Source organism: Dipodomys spectabilis, unplaced genomic scaffold, assembly GCF_019054845.1.
Source record: "Dipodomys spectabilis isolate Male_0828 unplaced genomic scaffold, ASM1905484v1 ptg000532l, whole genome shotgun sequence".
Taxonomy (NCBI): Eukaryota; Metazoa; Chordata; class Mammalia; order Rodentia; family Heteromyidae; genus Dipodomys; species Dipodomys spectabilis.
The window spans coordinates 85601-106202 of NW_024871209.1; the positions used below are offsets into that span (position 1 = coordinate 85601).

The following is a 20602-nucleotide window of genomic DNA, read 5'->3' on the forward strand; positions in this document are numbered from 1 at the left end:
CTGAACGGGATGACATCAGTTTGGCAGCTTGCTGCCGGCTGGGATGGGAATGTTTTATGCCATGGAAACCGTCCAGCGCCACACATCGGGGCTGTACTGCTGTCCCCGCGCCACGGTCACACACTCAGCAGGCCCTGGTCCCAGGGGAACCGCCAGCCGCAGGACCTCCCTGGACGCAGACTCACACCAGCCGCTGAGTGAGGTGGAGAGGGCCAGGTGCCCCCACCAGACCGCCACAGGCCGGCGCCTTGGACAGGCCCGTCTCCCTGCCATCCACCCTAGGGGGGCAGGCCAGCACCCGTGACCCTACGAAGCACCAGCTGCTGACCACAGACACATGCGTGAGCCCAGCCACAAGCAGAAGAGAGACCCACTCCACGGAGCCCAGCCCACTCCATCCAGCCACATGCTGGGGGCGGGGGGAGGGGGTAAGGAGAGGGAGGCCCGGGCCAGTCTGAGGGCAGAAATCAAGGGCACCATTGGGGAGATGTCAAGGTCACTGTCTGAAGGAGGTCAAATGACAGTCTAGGGGAGGTTGAGGTCACAGTCTGAGAGGTCAAGGTCACAGTCGGAGAGGTCAAGGTCACAGTTGGGGGGTCATCTCATTGAGGGGCTCACAAAAACACCTGTAAGTAGCTGCCGGCCTCCCTCAGCAAAGCTCCGGGGGGAAACAGCCCCCGGAGAGGGGGGGAACTGGCTGGGGGCCCTGAGCATGGTCCAGGGTCACTCCTCCAGGGCAGAGCAGGGACAGCGAGAATTCTCTCAAACCTTAACTTCAGCTCTCACCCCACAGATAAGGATGCTCACCACTTAATAAAAACGCTGCAGGTCTTGCTCCTGGGCTTTGCAAACTTCTCCCAGGAGGAGAGGCCGAGACCCTGCCTGCTTACCTAGGGGTAGGGGGCAGGGCTGAGGGGCACGCAGGGGCTGCGTCCAGCCCTGTGGATCGGGAGCCCAAAGCCAGGGTCCAGCCCCAGCCAGCTCCAGCCGCGCTGTCCCTGAACGCAGAGGGCAGGTTTACAGCTCCATCCTTCAAAGCTCATTCAAGCGAGCTTTATTACAGAATAGGAAACACAGACAGGGGCTTCATACATTTACCACTCAGGGAGTTTTATTAAAACATGATAAATCTGCAGGGCTGAGAGTGACTCTAATGCAAAAGGACAGGAGATCTGGGTCTGTCCATGGATCACAGGCCAAGCGCATTGTGTATGCGTGTGTGTGCATGTGTGTGTGCACGTGTGAGCGCAGGTGTGGGCACACATACGCAGGATATAAAGCATGGGCCCTGGATCCCCACAGCCCCTTCCCAGGAGCACGAGAGCCAGGACTTTGCACTCATGGGTGCTGCAGGAGAAGGATGTGGGAGGGGTCTAGAGCCAATACCCACCCCCCCAGCGGCCTCTTAGGCTGTGGCTTAGCAGCCACCTCCCAGGCCTGTGGCTTCCTCCCCACTACCAACTTAAATGCTACAGCCAAGCTACTCAGGAGGCTGAGATCTGAGGATCGTGGTTCAAAGCCAGCCAGGGCAGGAGAGACTGTGAGACTATCTCCAATAAACCACCAGAAAACCAGAAGTGGCGCTGTAGCTCAAGTGGTAGAGCGCTTGCCTTGAGCTGAAGAGCTGAGGGACAGCGCCCAGGCCCAGAGTTCAAGACCCATGACCAACCAAAAAAAAAAATTGCTAGAGCCAGTGCAGGCTCCAGCACAGAGCCCTGCCCCGCCCCGCCCCACCTCCAGGGCAGACTGAGAGGACAAAATATTTGCAAAGTTGTGTGATCTAAAAACTGGGAAAGGGGCTCAGTGGTAGAGTGCTCGCCTCGTGTGCATCATGGCCCTGGGTTCGATTCTTCAGCACCACATAAGCAAAAAAAGCTGGAAGTAGTGCTGAGGCTCAAGTGGTAGAGCGCTAGCCTTGGGCTGAAGAGCTGAGGGGCAGTGCCTAGGCCCAGAGTTCGGGCCCCATGACTGACCAAAAAAAAAGAGTAAAAATGGCTCTAGTTGGGTGCTGGCGACTTACGCTGTAGTGCTAGCAACACAGGAGGCTGAAATCTGAGTATCAAGGTTCGAAAACATCCTTAAGAGGGAGGTTTTCCTGCTGAGCTCAGAGAACCAGTAGAAACCGGAGGGAGCCAGGTAGGGACCTGACCAGGGTTCGGAGAAAACAGACAGTCCGAGAGAGCCTGCAGCGGGAACGTGGACCAGGCCTGGCCTCATCCAGATGGAACTGTGGCCACACATCACAAGATATAAAGTGTGTCGCTTGAAGCCCTGACTTCCCGGTGACTTCACAGATCCCCCAGAGCAGCCTGGACGGCCCCACGGTCCCCGGGCCCAGACACTGCCCCAGCCGCCACGCTGCACCCCTGCAGCCCTGCGTGGCATCCACCTGCTCTACTTCATCCATTTCTAACCACCCCTCAGAGACATTTCCAAGGTCGGACAAGGAGAGCCCATCCTGCCGCCGTGGGAGAGGACAGAGGCCTCACACCGGAGCAGATGCCATCATCAGTGGCCGGTTCTCTGCAAGATCTGGGGCAGGCCTTGAGGCTTTGAGACCTAGCAGTGGACGGCACAGGCAGGCCCCAGAGAGTAGCTGCCCATGGCTGGGCCTCGGCAGTCAGGCCAGAGGCCTGCATCCGTGAGAGAGTTCTACAACAGCCAGAGCAGCAGCACGGAGGGAGGCAGGCTTCACGTTCACCTTCACCCCAGCAGCACCCCTGGCAGCCTCAGACAAACCCCGCGCCCACACCGGCTCTCCAGACACACGCACACAAGGACATCTTCCTTGCTTCCCCACCTCCCTCCCGCATCTTTGCATTAGTAAAAAGTAAAAGTGACTCAGATGTCTTTAAAAAATGAGGATTGGGCTAAATAAATAAAACCAACGGCAAGTGAGAGTATATTATACAGCCATTAAAAATAGCAGATGTAAAAATAAGTCAAAGCGTCAGCAAATGTTTAATACATAATTCCCTTGGGATTTGGGATTTATAAAACACGTATATATTTGCATCCTAAGAAGACTGGCAAGAAGATTCATCTCAGATGTGAATAGTTTTTAGCTGTGTAAAGGTAATAATGAAAAGAAAAAAATAGTTTTAATCTCTTGGGGTGGGTTTCACATGGGCATTATTTTTGTGCCTCTTCTAACACTTTCCAAGATTCCTGTGAGGATCAAGAACTGGAATGATAACATTTAAAGTAAGGGATTTGGAGCCAGACTCCTCCAACACCCACACGAACTTGGGGCCTTGTGCTGGCTTGCTAGGCAGGCGCTCTCCCCCTGGGGCCACATCCCCAGCCCTTCTTCTGTTTTAATGACTCTTTACACAGTAGAGTCTTGCCTTTCGCTCAGCCTGGCCCGGCGCACGCGCCTCCTGTTTGTGCTTCCTGTGTCGCGGGGATGACAGGCCCTGCCACCACGCCCGCTGTCCCTTGGTTGAAATGTGATCTCATGGAATGCTTTGCCTAGGTAGGCCTTAAACCCCCATCTCCCCCATCTCAGACTCCTGAGTAGCTGGATCACAGAGGTAAACCACTGCACCTGGCTCAAGAACAGTCTTGAGCAGCGACAAAGCATTGCTGCTGAAGTTCATCCGTCCATCCATCCACCTCTCTACCCAGCCATCCATACATTTACTCGTCCATCTATCCATCCACCCACCCATGGATCCCATTCATTTACCCAACCATCCATCATCTGTCCACTCATCCATCATCCATCCATGTATTCATCCATTCATCCACCCATCCATCCCATTCATCTAACCAACTGTCCACCATCCATCCATCCATCCATTTGTCCATCCATCTAGCTATCCATCCATCCATCCATCATCCATCTATCCATTCATCCATTTATTCATCCATCCGTCTCGCCGTGCATCCATCCATCCTACACAACTGTCCATCATCCATCCATCCATGCATCTATTTTCTTATTCATCTACCCATCTGTCCATCTGCCCATCCACCCATCTATCTATCCATCCATCCACCCATCCATCCATCTGTCCATTCAATACTCATTGCTTGGTTCTAGGCATCCTGTGATTTGACAATTTCCATTCCCAACTGACTCATGTTCTACCAATGGTAGGCAAAGGTGGGGGACGGTCCATAAACAACACCCGCACTTCAGTGGGTGATGTGCCAAAGCACGCTGGGGCTCCTGGGCACTGAGTACGCAGGGGAGCTGCTTTGGGAAAAGAGCTGTATCTGAGATTGAATCTGGGCTGGGGGCCAGGACCTGCCACACACACACACCAGGCAGCCCGCTAACACAAGCACAGGCCTCTCCTAGACAGCTCAGCTTGGTCCAGGTTCTGCTAACTGGCCTCCTGGCCTTGCTAGGGCTCCCAGGTGGCGCAGAAATACCATGAGGGGCTGCATCAGAGCCTCCGGAGCTGGCTAGGCCGGGCCTTTTCACTGGGAACAACAGCGCCCCCAGGTGGCCAGCAGAGGTTGCCGAGGGGTGAAAGGTGTTTTTCCTTCCCAATACAAAGCATGGACACACCAGCTGCAGTTCAACAGATTGTGGGAGCGAGGTAGGGAATCGATATCTAAAAATGCGGAAGAGGAACGGACCATCATGAAAACACGGTGGGGGAACTTAGATCCTGGGGATGCCTGAGGTCATCGCTGTGTCCAGGGGACCAATCTTCCCTAGGGGTAGTCCCAGATTTAGAACAGAGAGTCCTGGGACCCTCTTCCGCTGCCCTGGTCACTGAGAGAGGCGCTGGCCCTAGCAATGCTCCTTCGGGGTGGCATTTGAGGAGTATTTGCTCATCATTTCTGTGTTCCAAACACTGCGTCTCCTTAGTTCACAGTAACCGTGGCTCTGTTTTGGAGAAGGCATAAATGCCACAACAACTTTCCAGCCTCTGCCTGGCAGACAGCAGTGGATTCAGTCAGGAGGCCAGGGTGGGCAGGGCAGCCCCTGAGAACAACTGAGGAGGAGAAAGCAGGCGGGATGTGTGTGCCTCTCAAGACTCCGGGCCATGCGGGGAGACAGGATAGGATAGGAGGTGGGGAGCCGGGGAGGGGAGCCGGGGGTGGGGAGAGACGCTGGGCTGGAGCTCTGGAGGAAGACACGAGGGGAGGGTGGCTGAGGGACAGAGCGACCGGGCATCAAGGGCCCCTCAGGCAAGTGCATCCAGAGTGCAACTCCTGAGTTAGCGGAAGACTCTGGGGAGCGAACCCTGGCTCCTAGAATTGATGGCCACACTGAGCCCCACCCCTAAGATGGGGCCTGGTTTGAAAAGGGCGCCCGGTGGGTGGGATGAAGAATCCACGATGACATCATCGTGGGTTATGCAGCTGGGCCCCAAAGCCTGGGGTCAGGTCAGGTGCTTTGGAAGACGCGGAGAGGAGGGAACACGGGGAGGAGGGCAGGCGGGGAGGAGGGCAGGCGGGGAGGAGGGCAGGCGGGGAGGAGGGCAGGCGGGGAGGAGGGCAGGCGGGGAGGAGGGCACATGGGAGCTGCAGGGCCTTCAAAGGAAGCGCCCTGTGACACCAGGTTTGGGCCTCTGAACTCCAGATGGTGAGGAAGCGCTTCCTGTGCTTCAAGCTCTCCAGTCTGAAGCTGCCGATTGCAACAGCCACAGCACTGGCCGCTCACACTGACAGCTGCAAGTCAGATCGGCGGCTCCCAAGCCAGCTCTGTTCGGTAAGGAGGGCGGGTCTAGGTACCACTGCCTGACAGGAGAGGAAAAGGGACCTTCAACCCTCTGGATCCATCCAGAGGCTTTCCAGGCCGGAGCCTCCGGCCCTTCCTTCCTGCCGGCTTCCATAGGCTCCAAGGGGCCTGAGATGGGGCAGAGGATTCCCAGGAACGGGGGTGGAGGGTGGGCCTAAGGCTCACTGGTGGAAGCCGGGAGGAAGCTGCTACTCACACGGAGGCCCCTGTCAGCGCAGGGCAATTAAAGATGCTTTCAGCCGAGATCTGCCAGAGACAGTTCTGGAATGCAAATAGCCAGACCTGCCCTCAGAGCGTGTGCATTGATTCTGCAGGAGAGCTCTCGAGAGGCACGAGAGGCTGGGTGCGCAGCCAGTAAGTGTGTCTTTAACAACCCCGTGAGTGCGTGCTCTCCCGACCCCACCACGTCCCCACACACAGGGAGTGGGGGCAAGAACAGACTCCACTTCTCAGAAGCAAAGGCGGCGGTCAGTCCTTAAGCGCAGGGCACGGTTCAGCCTCGGCAGGACTCAAGGGGAGGCGAACCAGAACAGCAAGTTGGCAAGTTTTAGAGAGATGTTAAGTCCAGAGCCCCCGGGCTCAGTGACCCCGCCCCGGCCAGCCCAGTGCGGGGAATACAACGAACCAGAGTGCTGCAGGCTCGGAGCGGCCATGGCTGAGAAGAAGCTGCAACCAGCTGGCCCAGCCCCGTGGCCGTGAAAGACACAGGCCAGGCCCGGTGACCACGCGGGGAAAGGAGCACACGGCGGCCGAGCAAGCATGGCACGAAAGACGGCGTAACCAGAGAGCGCGCCTGGGCTGGAGGTGGGGCACGGGGGAGCGTTCTGGAAAAGAGGGATGCTTCCGCATGTTTAATGAAGACCAGCCTGCGTGTGCGTGGGAGACGCCAACGAGAAAGGAACATGGGAAATTAAGAGCCGCTGCTTCGCTTTGGGGAAAAACCAAATTGAGACGCTGTCCAGGCCCCTGTGCCCCGCCGCACAGAGCAGGGACGGTCCTCCCTCTTGTCTGCCCCTCTGCGGAGTAACTGGGGGGGGGGGGAGTGCGTGGTTTGGCCTGTGGGCTTCTCCAGATGCTTCTGGAAAGTTCTACTGGAAGCCTGACAATCAGGAAGACCAGCCCCAGGCAGGGAGCTGTCCCTGCCAAGTCCCCACACACCCAAGAGGGAACCAAAGCCACAGCACACAGGGGCCCCGGACCCCAGCACCTGCCTCCGGCTGCAGCAGTGGAGGAGAACGCGATCTGGAACCTTCTGGGGTAGGGGCATGGGACCGAGTGCTTTCGGTCTTGTCAACCCACACGAGGCAGACGAGCAAGGTCGCCGAGGGAGGGGTCTGTGGGTGGGAGACCTGACTACTTCTGTCCACTCTGCAGCCCGCGGGCCACCTACAGAACACCCAAGGCACACACCCCCCCCCCCCGCCCCCTGCCCAGGAGCTGCCGCCCTCAACCCATCCTCACCTCCCCAGAGGACCCACACGCCCGCACAGGGGATGAGCACCGGCCCTGCTTCTGTCCTCCCACCCGATGCCCCATGCCAGTCCCTCTGGGAGCTAGCCTCCAGCCTGAGAGACGGGGTCACTCGGGAAAGCCTGTCTTCCCTGCAGAAGGGCACCCCGGGCCGAGCCCTTTCCCGGCAGTGCGATGGAATTGGAGAAAGGCTGGTGAGTTCACAGAGGCCGAGACCCAGCCGGGTGCCGGTGAGGACTTACTGGTGACAAGTGGCCTTAGCCATGACCAGGCCAGCTGGCTCCGGGGGTGCCAGGCCTGAGACAGCAAAGCCGCACCCACCCCTCCCCCAGCAAAGCTGCACCCACCCCTCCCCCAGCAAAGCCGCACCCACCCCTCCCCCAGCAAAGCCGCACCCACCCCTCCCCGCCCGGCACCGCCTCCACCGCCCCCCCCAGACATGTCACCACCCCCACAGGAACACACCGGACGGGCTGCCGCCCCTCCCGAGTGGTCACGTCACACAAACCCCGGTGGGCAGGCATTTCCCCAGATACAGCAGGGAATGAAGAAGGAACTCATTACTGCTGGCTGGAAACACAGCCACTCAGCGCGGCAGAACCCTCACGGGAGCAAAGCCTCACAACACAGCGGGGAGAGCGTCACCCCTGAGGGGACAGGACAGGACAGAGGGGGAGAGCGTCACCCCTGAGGTGACAGGACAGGACGGAGGGGGAGAGCGTCACCCCTGAGGTGACAGGACAGGACAGGACGGAGGGGGAGAGCATCACCCCTGAGGGGACAGGACAGAGGTGACATGTCTGAAGTCTTCTCTCTCCTCTCCTCTAAGGCATCAAAGGGCGCTCTGATGTCCCCGAGCTGAATTCACAGTGCTCTTAGAAAGAGACATCCCGCCCCGGGCAGGAGGCGTTTATTCTCAGCTCTAAAGCGGGGCGGAAAGGAGCCCGCCCCTCCCCCGCGAGGCTGGGCTCGGGCCTGTGGGAGCCGCGGGTGCAGCAAAGAGAAATTGCACTGACCTGAATTCCCCAAGCAAACAAAAGCAAGTCGGGGACAGCAGGGAGAGAGGCCGGAGCCCCAGGGAGCCAACCGTCCACAGACAAAACCCCCATTGGCTTCCCAGGGCCCTGTGTGTGTCGGGCCACCGATGCCTAGGGCAGCCAGAGCTGGGCATTTCGTCGCCTTCCTCAGCCAAGCACCCAGGAGATGCTGTGCAGCTCAAGAGGAGAAAGGCCCATCCCTGGGCTGACTTACCGCCACAGAGAACTTTCCAGAACCTTCCCCATGTCTGCGTGGTAGTACTTCGTCAGGATCAAGATCACCTGTGGTGTGAACAGAAAGGAAAAGGACATGAGTGGGTTTCAAGGTTCTTAGGCACGCTCCCCCTCCCCCACCCCAGCACTGGGGGGAGCTCTTGGGGAGGGGGCTCCCAAGGGTAAGTGACCCAGGGCCTTTGTGCCGTAGACTTTAGGCGCGGGGCTCGTTTCTGCTCTGAATACTTGCCCCTGGCAAGGGAAAGAAAGGCAAAGGGGAGAGTGTAGGCAAATAAAGAGAGACAGGGACCCCCAACATGGAGGTGACACCCTCTCCTCTTCCTGAGGACGTGGGGGAAACATAAGCGTTGACGAGCCGGGCGCAGACGGGGACAGGAGGCAGGCACCCCATCCGCTCCAGCCAAGCCCAACAGTGCCCCAACCAAACACCCGAACAGCGGAGACGCAGCCTGGAGGACGATGGCAGACGGACCCTCCCCGAGCCCGCCGGGCCTCACACCTGTCAGCCCAGCTACCATTCAAAGCCAGCCCAGGCAGGAAAGTGTGTGAGACTCTTATCACCAACCAACCAGCGCACACACACACACACACACACACACACACAGAAAAAGAGAACTAGCGAGTGGTAGAGTCCCAGCCTTGAGCAAAAGAAGCTCAGGGATAGGGACCAGGCCCTGAGCTCAGGCCCCAAAGAAGGACTCCATGAGCCTACAGCAGAGCTACGGATTTCCAGGCTCCATTTTTCTCTCTCTCTTTCTCTCTCTTTCTCTCTTCTCTCTCTCTCTTTTTTTTTTTTTACAGAGAAACCTGTCCTCCTCCTCCTCTTCCTCATGGTCTTCTTCTTCTTCCTCCTCCTTCTTCTTCTTCCTCCTCCTCCTCCTCCTCCTCCTCCTTTCCCTCCTCTTCCTTTTGTTCCTCCTCCTCTTCCTCTCCTCTCCTTCCTCTCCTTCTCCTTCCTCCTTCTTTTCTCCTCTCCTCTGGAAAAGACCTTACACAGCCTAGGATGGCTCTTGGCTGGGGATTTGTACCAACCCCCCAGTAGCTGAGAGGCTTGCCTCCGTTTCCCTGGTGTACTCCCCCTTCGCATGCCCCACAGTGATTTGGTAGGGAGAAAGAACTCAAGAGCCCCAGACGGAATCCTCCTCGCTCCGGGACCTCCCCACACCATCCACAGGCCTGAGACAGGAGGGGAATCGTTCAACACCTGCCCTAGACAATCAAACCGCGGCCAAAGGGGCAGAGAGGCTGAGGCTCGGCTGCCAGGGCCGCGCACCAGGCGTGCCCCGAGGTGGGCCCCCTGCAAACAGCTGCTCTGCGGCCAGGCCGTCCTGACTGCCCGGGCCACAGGGCGGCGGACGGGGAGCGGGCAGCTGAGGGAGCAGAGGGAGAGGCAGGCGGCGGACACAGCCCGAGGCGGCCCATAAATCACTGACCGCGCACACGCTTTTATTCTGTGGTTAAACCATTCACCACGCACCGGCCCCCTGAAGAACAAAGCGGGGCAGAAAAGGCAGCAGTTTAGAAAATGAAAATAGATGTGTTTAAGAACACTCCAAGGTTTTTCAAAACCAGTGCGTGAATACACACACACACACACGCACACACAAAACCAACACGGAAGTGAGGATGCGACGCCCCGTGGGAAGAAGAGATTGATCCCCAATTACTACACTGGCCGCTGCATTCTCCTGTACATCAAATTTCATTTTGCCCACCACCAGTCCCCATTAGCAGCGCCTCCCGGGCCGGTTGCCATGGAAACCCGGGGGGGACGGGGACGCCCTTGGGGCCCGCGGTGTGGCCCGTAGCCTGGTTAATTTGGGTCACCACACCGGCCATCTCCGCCACTCTGGCTCCTCCCCCTATGAGAGCTGGATTCCTGGGCGCCTGGCCCCGGGGGCATCAGGCCGGCTGATCAAGTGTGTCTTCCCCCGGCGATTAGAAGAAGGGAGAGAGGAGGGGAGGGTGTCAGCAGAGACGGGACAGCGTGAAAGGCAGAGATGATTAAAGGAAAAAAAGTGAGGCCCTGTCATTCGAGGGGAGATCTGCTCTGCCTCGCTCGGGAACAAAGCGATTTTTTTTCTCACCAGCTCAAGGCCTGCCAAAGTCAGAGCCGATTCTCCAAAGACAGAAAGGCAGGCAGAGTGACGGGGCCCGGATGAGCGGGAGACAAGCGTGTTCTTAACCTATTGATTTATATTTTATGTCGGGGGAGATCTGAGGAGCCGGGGCACGGCTGCTGGCAAGAGTCTCAAAGTCGGTTTTCCTTGTCCTGTCCTAGGTGAAATCAGAACCCACGGAGCCCCAGTGATCCGGACTCAGGCTTGGCCTCCAGCCTCCTCAGATCTCAGCCTCTAAGCGGGCGTGAGGCCCTGCTGGGGTTAGACGCTGGTATCCTGGGCTGCCTCTCTAGAAGTCCTGCTGGTGCGGACTGGGTTGCTTGGTGTGGGTGACCAGGCAGCAAGGCTCCTTCCCCCCCTTCCCTCCTGGGGGCCCCAGCCAGCCGCCCCTCACTCTGCACGGGGGCCTCACCGACGCCCCCCGTCTCCAGCTTCCCTCTCCTGCCCACATCCAGCGCGCATCCTCACCCACCTCCGGGGCAGCCCGAGACCCACCCTTCGGCATCCACCTGCCCCCGCAGCTCACAGCACCTGTCCCTCGGGGCGTAGGGACCCAGGGCTGGGCACAGCACAGTGTGTGTCTGTAACAAGCACCTGAGCTGCTGGGGGAAAGGAAGAAATGCAGGCGGCATTCGCCAAGTAAGGCAGATCAGCAGGCGGGGGCCGCCTGGGGCCTCCCTCTGCGCAGGCATTCACTCCATCCCGTCTGTGTGGGGGCCTGATGGAGGTCCCGAGCAGGCAGACTGGGGCCGGCCTTGCTGGGGGCTGCAGTAAGGAACTCACTAGAAAGGGCTGGAGAAGCCGGACGGCCGGGCAGCCCTACCCGCACCCCCACGAGGTGGGTGGCAGGCTGCACGAGGCCCCTGGTTGGGTCGGGCCGTCCAGGTTTGGCGTCTGGCCGCATGGATACAAACCCTCCCGCTCCGGTCCGCTCTGTGAGTGGAGGCGGCTGACAGGACTGACGGCCACAGCCAGGGAGGCCTCGGGGTCTCGGCTCACAGCCTGGGAGCAGCGTGGACAGGAATGGGCGGGCGCCGTGTCGCGGGCTCACCCGCCCGGCCTCCGCGCTCCGGCGCTGCTGGGGCCCCGTCCTCATCCTCCCCATCTCACAAGTGAAGACGCAAAAGCAGAGAGAGTGCGAGCGTTTCACCGAACACTCCCGTCCCGGGACGGCTGGGCGCAGCACGGGCGCGCGGTTCTCGCTGTGCGGCCGGGGGACAGGAATCCCCGGGGCTCTGCGTCTCCAGAGGCGCAGAACCACCCAGGCCTCGGGAGACCGGAAAGAGAAATCACCCTCGTCATTACAACCCATGGGGAGCGTGAGGTCTTCTTCCAGAAGCATCCAGAGCTGCCCAGGCTCTCAGGAGACCCCCCGTGGGGCCCAGAGGGAAATGAGACGCAGCCTAGTTTAATTAAATATTAATAAGGCACATGGCTCCCCATACACCACTGAGGCTCATGGGATGATTTCCCTCCGGGGGAGGGTCTGGGCTGGGCTGCAGGAGTCAGCAATGGGCCACATCCATCTGTCCGTCCATAAGGCCAGAGGTGCTAGCTGAGCTGTGCCGGGCCAGGGCAGTAGCCTTCCCTGAGGAGCAGACACGTCCCCGGGACAGGCCTCCCTCCAAGACTCAGAGTCCCCATCCATCAGGGGACAGAACAGAACTCAAGACACAGGGTCTTGGCCGCTCTGCGGACCGCCTCTTCCTCTCCACCCCTCTGTGGATGGAGACCTGGGAAGAGGATGGGTGGGTGGGAGCCACAGTGCTCCCAATGGGGGCTTCCCACACGACAGAAGGGACCAAAACGGCTCCCCACTCAGAGGGGACACCCAGCGTCCATGGAATCCCGCCCGTGCCCCTCCACAGGGCCGCACCTCCCTGTGAAATGGCCGGATGGTGGATGCTAAAAACAGACAGGTTGAGGATCACCCTGCAGGCGTGAGGGAGCTGGATGGCATCTGGGAAAACTGTGATGTGACTTGGAGGAAAAGCGAGTGAGCAGGAGACCAGAAAACTCCTACGCCCCGTCCCACGCCAGCCTGGGCTCGCCAGCTCGTCCAAGGAAAACGCTTTCTCAACAAAAATGCACATGTGCCTGCCTGAGCCTCCAACACCTGCTGCTCGCCTCTGCCTTCTTACTAAACCAGTGTGTGTGTGTGTGTGTGTGTCTGTCTGTCTGTCTGTCTTGTCTGTCTGTCCGTGCCTGTGTTTTTGGGGTGTCATTTGGTTTTGTGGGGGAAGGTTGCAGTGTTGCGGATGCAGCCCAGAGCCTGGCCCATCCTCGCCGACCTCGCTTCCACGGAGCTATGCCCAAATCTGTTTTTATTTTATGTTGATAAATGATTCTCTAAGCTGCCCAGCTGGCCTTAAGTGTGTATCCTCCTCTCTGGGCCTCCTGGGCGGCTGGGATCACAGGCATGCACCTGCCGTGTCCCCGGTCTCACACTGCTCAGAGATGAGGGGCCAGCCAGCCTCGGGCACACGCACACGGCCCTGGAGCATTGATGAATGCCTTGGGGTCACTAGGGAGAAAATCGCCCTTCAGCCCAATTAATATAAAAGAGTTGGACCAGATGGCAGAAAATTGATCTCCCCTCGGGAACTAAATTCATGTCCTGAGCACTGGTCTCTGCAGTGACTAATAAGCAGGCTCCAAACCAGCTTCCACCATGGTGGACATCTGTCCCAGCGCCCCGGGGCTGGGCCGCAGCTACGCACAGGTTCCACACTGGGGCCTTTCGTGTGGCATTGGTGGGTCCTGCCCTGGGAGATCAGCGGAGTCCAAGGCCACACTGGGGGCTCCCAGGAGCTGATTTCACTGCACCCCACCCTAGGTGAGTCCCCTTTGTGGAACTGAAGAGATGGTGAGGTCCTCCATATCCAACACAGCAAGGCCATGCTTCCTTGCTCTTCTGAGAGACTCCATCCGACCAAAAGCTACCCCAGCATGGCCAGCCTGGGAAGCCTCGGACCCACCATAAGCCCAGAAGAGCAGGCCAGGTACAAAAGGCCACCTCTACCCCGAGTCCTCACCAGGCTCAGTGGGACCCCTAGTCCTGTCCTGGCTTTGTAGCAGGCATTCCACAAAGGTTGTGGAGTGAATGGAAGGATAAATGGATAGACAGATGGGCGGGGAGATGAATGTGGGAGGGATGGATGGATAATAGGTAGATGAAGGAAGGATGGATGATATATGGATAGATGATGAATGGATAAGGACTCTGGATGGAAGATGAACGGATGAGTGGATGGTGGATGATGGATGATAGGAGGATGGATGATAGGTAGATGGATGGGCGATAAATGGATATTGAGTGCCTGATAGATGGCTGATGGATGGATGGATAGATTGATGGATGGAGGGATGGATGGGTGACGAATAGATGATAGATAGATGAATGGATGGATGGATGAATGGATTATGGATGGATGGATAGATAGATAATGGATGGATGGATGATGGGTGGATGGAGGGAGGGATGAATGGATAATGGATGGATAGATGATAGATGGATGGACTGATGATGGATAGATGAATTGAGGGAGGGAGGGATGGTGGTGGATGGATGATAAGTGGATGATGGATGGATGTTGGGTAGATGATAGATGGATGAATGGATGTATGGATGATCAATGGATGGATAGATGATGAAGAGAGGGAGGGAGGAAGGGTGATGGGTGGACGGATGGATGGATGGATGATAAATGGAGATGGATGGATGGATGGGGTTGGATAGATGATGGGTGGATAGATGGATGGATAGATGAATAGATGATGGATGGATGGATGGATGATCAATGGATGGATGATGGGTGGATAGATGGATGGATGGATGGATGATTGATGAATAGATGATGGATGGATGGATGATGGGTAGATAGACGGATTATGGATGGATGGATGGATGGATGATTGATGAATAGATGATGGATGGATGGATGATGGGTAGATAGACGGATTATGGATGGATGGATGGATGGATGATCAATGGATGGATAGATGATGAAGGGAGGGAGGGAGAGAGGGTGATGGATGGACGGATGGATGGATGGATGATAAATGGAGATGGATGGATGGGGTTGGATAGATGATGGATGGATAGATGGATGGATAGATGAATAGATGATGGATGGATGGATGGATGATCAATGGATGGATGATGGGTGGATAGATGGATAGATGAATGGATAGATGAATAGATGATGGATGGATGGATGATTGATGGAAGAATAGATGATGGATGGGTGGATAGATGGATGGATGGATGGATGGACGGATACACACATAGACGAGGCATGAGGGACAGATGGAGGGACAGACAGACAGATGGACAGCTTGCCTTGAACATGCCTGGCCTCTCACACCTGTGACTCCTGCTCTCTCCAGCAGACCTTCCGCTTGTTCTCGGTCCCCTCCCTTCACCACACACGCCCACCCCGAGGACTGCACAGGCACCCGTCAGGAAAGGCCTGTGGGCCCCTCCCCACCTCCATCGGACGTGCATTCTCTGGGGCCACAGACTCGGGCTGCGTGGACTGTTGTGTCTCCACGAGCTCCACCCACACGGAACCTGACATGGTTTGCAAAGAAGAGTCCCTGGGGTTTCAAGGTGAGAGTGTCCTGAGCCAGGCCAGTCCACGCCCATGGAGCAGAGCACATGGGCCGACGCAGGCCGAGACCGAGGGACGCCTCCAAGCCAAGCGAGGCCAGTGGAGGTCGGACATCCCCAGCAGCCAGGGGCAAGGCCAGGGGCAAGCCATCCACCGATGCTTGTCCAGACCCCCAGTCCCAGAGCTGTGAGAGCAGGCCTGCTGTTCAAGCCTAGTCTGTGACACGCTGTCCCGTGGCTGGAGCTCTAGAGACCCCAGACTCCCACACAGGTCCCCTTCCACGGCCCCAGAGAGCGCCCCGCCCCCACCAGAGGCCCCGCCCGCTCCCTCCCCAGGCTCTGCCTCCAGAAACACTGGGCGCCCCAGAGCACTGGACGGGACCCCTCCCTCCACCCAGCAGACACTTGTCAAAGGTGACAAGCCGGGCTCCAAAGAAAGGGAGAGGGAGAAGACGCCGCCGCCGGGAAAGGCCCCATAAATCAAAATCAGTCAGCAGAAAATAAATGGAGGAGCGCTGCCATCTGTGGAGCGTTGCGTGTCTACCTCCAGTCTGTTCAAGGGGTAATGCGTGTGCTCGAGGGGGGCCCCACGGCCCTGCCACCCCGCCCACCTTTAGGACGGTCATTTCCTTGCCATTTCTCACTCCGATTGAACTGTAATTCCCCATCTCTCCTTTCTAATGTCACTGTAGGGAATATTCCTAATGAAATCACAGGGCCGCCGCTCCCCGCACTCCGCGCTCATACCGGTGGGGGGTGGGGGGGGCAGGCGAGCCCCAGATCTGTTTTTGGCAATGAGAGGTAACTGGGATGGGAAGAGACGTCCAGGCACACCGCCCACCCTGCTCTCAGACCAGAACTCCCGCTACCTGGCGCCCGGCGCTCCGTCTCCTCTGTATTAGTTGATCCGCTGAGGTATTTGAGGCATTTGTTATAGCAGCTTCTGGTTTTAATTAACCTGCTTCTGTTACTTAAATGGCAAAGTTTCCATCATTACCAGAAATAGAAAAATAAGCATGCATGATAATGCCCAAAAAATAGCTACAATAAACAAACAACAGAGCCACACACCAGTGGCTCACGCCTGTCCTCCTAGCTACTCAGGAGGCTGAGATGTGAGGATCACAGTTCAAAGCCCTCCTGGTAGAAAAGTCCCCATGAGACTCTTATCTCCAATTAACCACCAGAAAGCTGGAAGCATCACTGTGGCTCAAGTGGTAAAGCACTCGCCTTGAGCAAAAGAAGCTCAGGGACAGCGCCCAGGCCCTGAGTTCAAGAGCCATGACTGACAAAACAAAACCAACCCACCAAACAACAACAGCAACAACAAACAACAGCATGCTTGAGACAGACGCGGGGCTGAGGCCAAGGAGCCGGGAGGGCTGAGCGCCGCTGGTGCACTGATGAGCTCCCCCAGCCTCCAGGGCCATCATCCGATGACCTCCCGGGCCACTTCCAGCCCCAGGAGTCCCCAGCCACTCTGCACGCTAACACACACACACAATGGCCCAGGCACCACAGAGCAGGACAGCCCTTATACCCATGGTTTCTGCCTGAAGCCAGGGCTGGCACCGTGAGGGCCTTGTGGGGTGGGGCAGGACCCGCAGGACCCGCCCAGCAGTGGCGGCTCTGAGACAGAGCTGTGGGCCACGCGGAGGCCTTGCCGGACCCCGGGCCCAGGCTGGTCTTGGAGACCAGCGGCGCCGGCCCTGGGCCGAGGCCTGAGCGTTCTAACGCTCGCGTAGCCATACCGAGGCCCTCGGTACGTCCGTGCCGTCACGGGGAGGGAGATGGTCCCGGGATGCGGTGCATACGCACAGCGCTCGTGGCAGAGGCCGATCCTGGGGATGGGGGAATCTCATCTGTCCCCAGCAGGGCTTTGGGAAGCCAGCAACGAGGAGAAACACCAGCACGTTCACACCCTGGACCAGAGCACGTTTTGAAACGGTGCTCAGTGACTTCCGCGCCGCCTCCGTGCGTTAGCGCGCCGCGGCCTGAAGGGACACGTGCTAATGCCGCACACCTTTAAGGAAAACCTCGGGGTCTGGAAGGTTCCACCTCCTCCTGCTCCAGGACGCTGCCCCTCCTAACCTCTCTGTGCAGAGCCAGCTGCCCCCTTCTGCCACCCGTCCACTCCAGCCCTGCCGGGCCGGACACACCATCTGCACCCCTGCCGGCCCACCCCAACACCCCTGGCCTCTTTCAGGCAAGTACCTGAGAAGGAAATGCGAACAGGCCTGTGAGGGGTTCCGGAAGAATCCTTCTGCCTGTTTGGTTGTGTTTCACAGCGCTCAGGCTAGAACTCAGCGCCCTGGGCATGCGAGGCGGCGAGTGCTCTACCACGGAGCCGCACCCCCAGCGAAGGTGTGGAACCCCCCCCCACGGTCAGCACCGCCCCAACCCCCACATGGGAGGGGGCTCTCAGGACAGCCTCACGCTTCTGTTTTCCCTGGTCTGAGCCACGCACGGCCACACAGGGAAAACAACAGGAATGAACGGGATCCACCAGAAGCTCCTGTGCTGCCCATCCCAGCCAGGGTCAGTTAAGATCGGCAAGACTGCCCGACGGACGGGCAGGAAATGGGAGTGTGGGTTTTTGACTAACAGAATAAGCCCAAGATGGGTTTGGAAGACCTGGGGTACCTTTGGGTTCTCGGGTGCCGGGCCGTGTGGACTGTCAGAGATGGAGGACAGGACATGCAGGGGGTGAGCAGGGCCGTGCAGGGGTGGGGTAGGGGGGCAGCACCCAGACAGCAGCACGCCCAGGCTGAGGGCCGTCCTGTGCCGCCCGGAGCCCACGGCTCAGGCAGGCGGCCTGCTGGACACACCCCTGTCCTCAGCACGGGTGCCCCCCCCCCCCGCCATCCCCCCCCCCGCCGCCAAGGCTGGACCGGCCCTCGCTTGGAGCTGAGGAGGCCCACGGAGGCCCACACGCCACACGCAGACACGCGAGGGTAACAGGACTCGGGAAGGACAGGAAAAGACAAAAGGGTTAAGTTTCTAGACCAGCAAAGAAAACCAAACAAAAAGACACACGATCTTCACGTCTGGAATCTGATTTGTGAGGCTCTCCCCAGGCCCACGCAACACCTTCCTGGAAATAGCTCTGCCAGGTCCAGCATCTGCCTTCAGAACAGCCCAGCCGCCCGTGGGGGAGGGACAGACGTCAAATCAGACCTCCAGAAAACCTCCTCAGCTCCACCAGAAAACCTCCTCAGCTCCACCGCCAGGCTCATTGCCAGCTGGGGCACAGCGGTGGGAAAGATGGGGAAGGAGGGGGAAGAGGGGGAAGGAGGGCAGCCTCCACCCACATGGCTAAAAATGGAGCCCCCGTCTCCATCAACATGACAAAGACAAAAACCCTGACTGAGAGCCAGTCCACAATGAACAGTGATTGAAAGTTAATGACAGAGGAGCGCACTTGGCAGAACTCTGGCAGCACACGGAGGCCTTGGCTCTGGGAAGGAGCCTGGCGACGGATGCCCGCCGGGGTCCGCTGGGCATAGGAACGGGCAGCTTAGTGATGGCCCTGCCCCCTCCACCAGACCCAGCACAGCCTCTGATCTGTCACCGCCCTCTCGTGCCAGCTCAGGGATCGGGCGGACACATGCGCTTGACGGGTCGGAGCGGAACTGCGCGCTCATCTGCGCTATTTATTCATACTAACCAGCCTGGCGTGGCCCAGCCTGGCAGCGGGTCCACACGCCATCCAACCCAGTCACGAACACGCATGGCAGAGAGAAAAGATAGCGTCCCAGGAAAGGGACAGGGAAACAACAGCTGACATTGCACGCGCAGCACACCCTCCTCCACGGGGCGCTGAGCGCGTCTGTCTGTCTGTCCGCTTCCTGCTCGTGGAGGGCACGGGCCAGCCCCGTGGCCCAGGCATGTAGCAGAGCCAGGACCCAGCCCTCGGGCGGGACTGGCCCGGGTGGAGGCTGCCACGGTGGGCTTCAGGACCCCTTTCCAGTGACTTTTGAAATCCGCACGCCTCCGTGCCAGCCTCTAGAGTCACATGGGTGTGCACAGACGCCGTGGGGAGGGAGCGGGGCCGGGAGGCCGCTGGGCATCGGCCTCCTCGCGGGGCGGCCTTCCTGCCGGGGTCTTCCAGTCAGCTTTCTGTTTACAACCTGAGAAGCCGAGATGATGACAGAGATGGTGGCCTCTGTGGACGACATGGGGTGGGGATGGGGGGCCACCAGCACACAACCGCTGCCAGGCCCTGCAATTCCTGCCCAGGAGCACGTCTAGAACTTTCCGAACCAGACATATTCACCTAATCTCTCCTTCACTGCACGGTCTCCAGGTACACCGGATGCTCAGAGAGGCAGGCCACGCGCACAGACACCAGAGGCCGCGCAGCGACGGTGTAGCGAGCCTCCACGGCCCCAGCAGCCCTTGCCCACGCCGAGGCCCCTCCTGGGTCTCTGTGTGTGTGGATGTCTGTGGCTGGCAGGGCCTCGGTCTCTGCTGGTTACTGTGAGGCGTTCTGGAGAAGCTGGCCGGGGTAGAGAGCAGATCTGAGGCTGCTGGGTAAGTGGAGGGTGGAGGGAGGCGTGGGGAGGGCCTGGGGTGGGCAAGGGCAGCCTCTGCCTCCCCGGGGCAGCCTCCTACACACACTCACCAACCAATGCACTTCAAAAGGCATCTGTCCCAGGCACCAGTGGCGCACACCTGCCATCCTAGCCACTCGGGAGGCTGAGAGCTGAGGATCACAGTTCAAAGCCAGCCCTGGCAGGAAAGTCCGTGGGACTCCAATTATTCCACTCACACAGCCCCCGCTGCGCCCCTCCTGTCTCCATGCCACAGACAGGCCGGGCCTCCAGCCTGCAGCCGAGTGGGCTGTCCCGGGGCCACAGCCGGCCACACCGCGCCCAGACCTCCACGCAGATAACATCCACGGTGAGCCAGCCGCCCGGCTGGGCAGCGGCCAGCCCCAGAGCAGGGCATCGCACCCCTGCGGCCGGGGACCCGGCCAGCAGCAGCCGCGACCCTGGGACTCGGGGCGCAGGGCGAGCCTGCAGGCAGCACCCCAGCTCCAGCACCAAGGTCGAGCTCAAGGCAGGGGGGATGGCAGAGCCAAGGCCCCTTCAGGCCACACCCTGCTGGGACAACGCCAGGACAGCCGCAGGGAGTCGGCCCTGGAATCCCGTCCCACCACGCAGAGAGAGGCCGGCCACCACCCAGCCACACGCCGCAGACAAGTCAGCCCCGAGACAGAATGCCACTCACGCTGCTCTCGGCAGGCACACCGAGAGACAACAAGGGTGCAACCAGCACTGGGCACAGCCCGCCCTCCATGCCCACGGCCCGAGACGCGCCCCAGCGAGCGCGCAGCCTGGGAAGGGTTCAGCTCACACCGCCTAGGAGGCAGTGGGGGCCTCCACTAGTGGACCAGACCCAGGCCGGGCCCCGATTCCAGGACCAC

General features: G+C 59.1%; 1 protein-coding gene across 1 annotated transcript in view; it reads right to left on the reverse strand.

Annotated features, from left to right (window-relative positions):
- Positions 1-20602, reverse strand: part of LOC122099759 (VPS10 domain-containing receptor SorCS2-like) — a gene marked incomplete at its 3' end in the record, with an annotated part of 197048 nt that overhangs the window by 84980 nt on the left and 91466 nt on the right. Inside the window, exon 5 of the mRNA XM_042670296.1 lies at positions 8423-8490. Within this exon, the coding sequence (XP_042526230.1) occupies positions 8423-8490 (68 nt within the window). The remainder of the gene's footprint in view (positions 1-8422; positions 8491-20602) is intronic.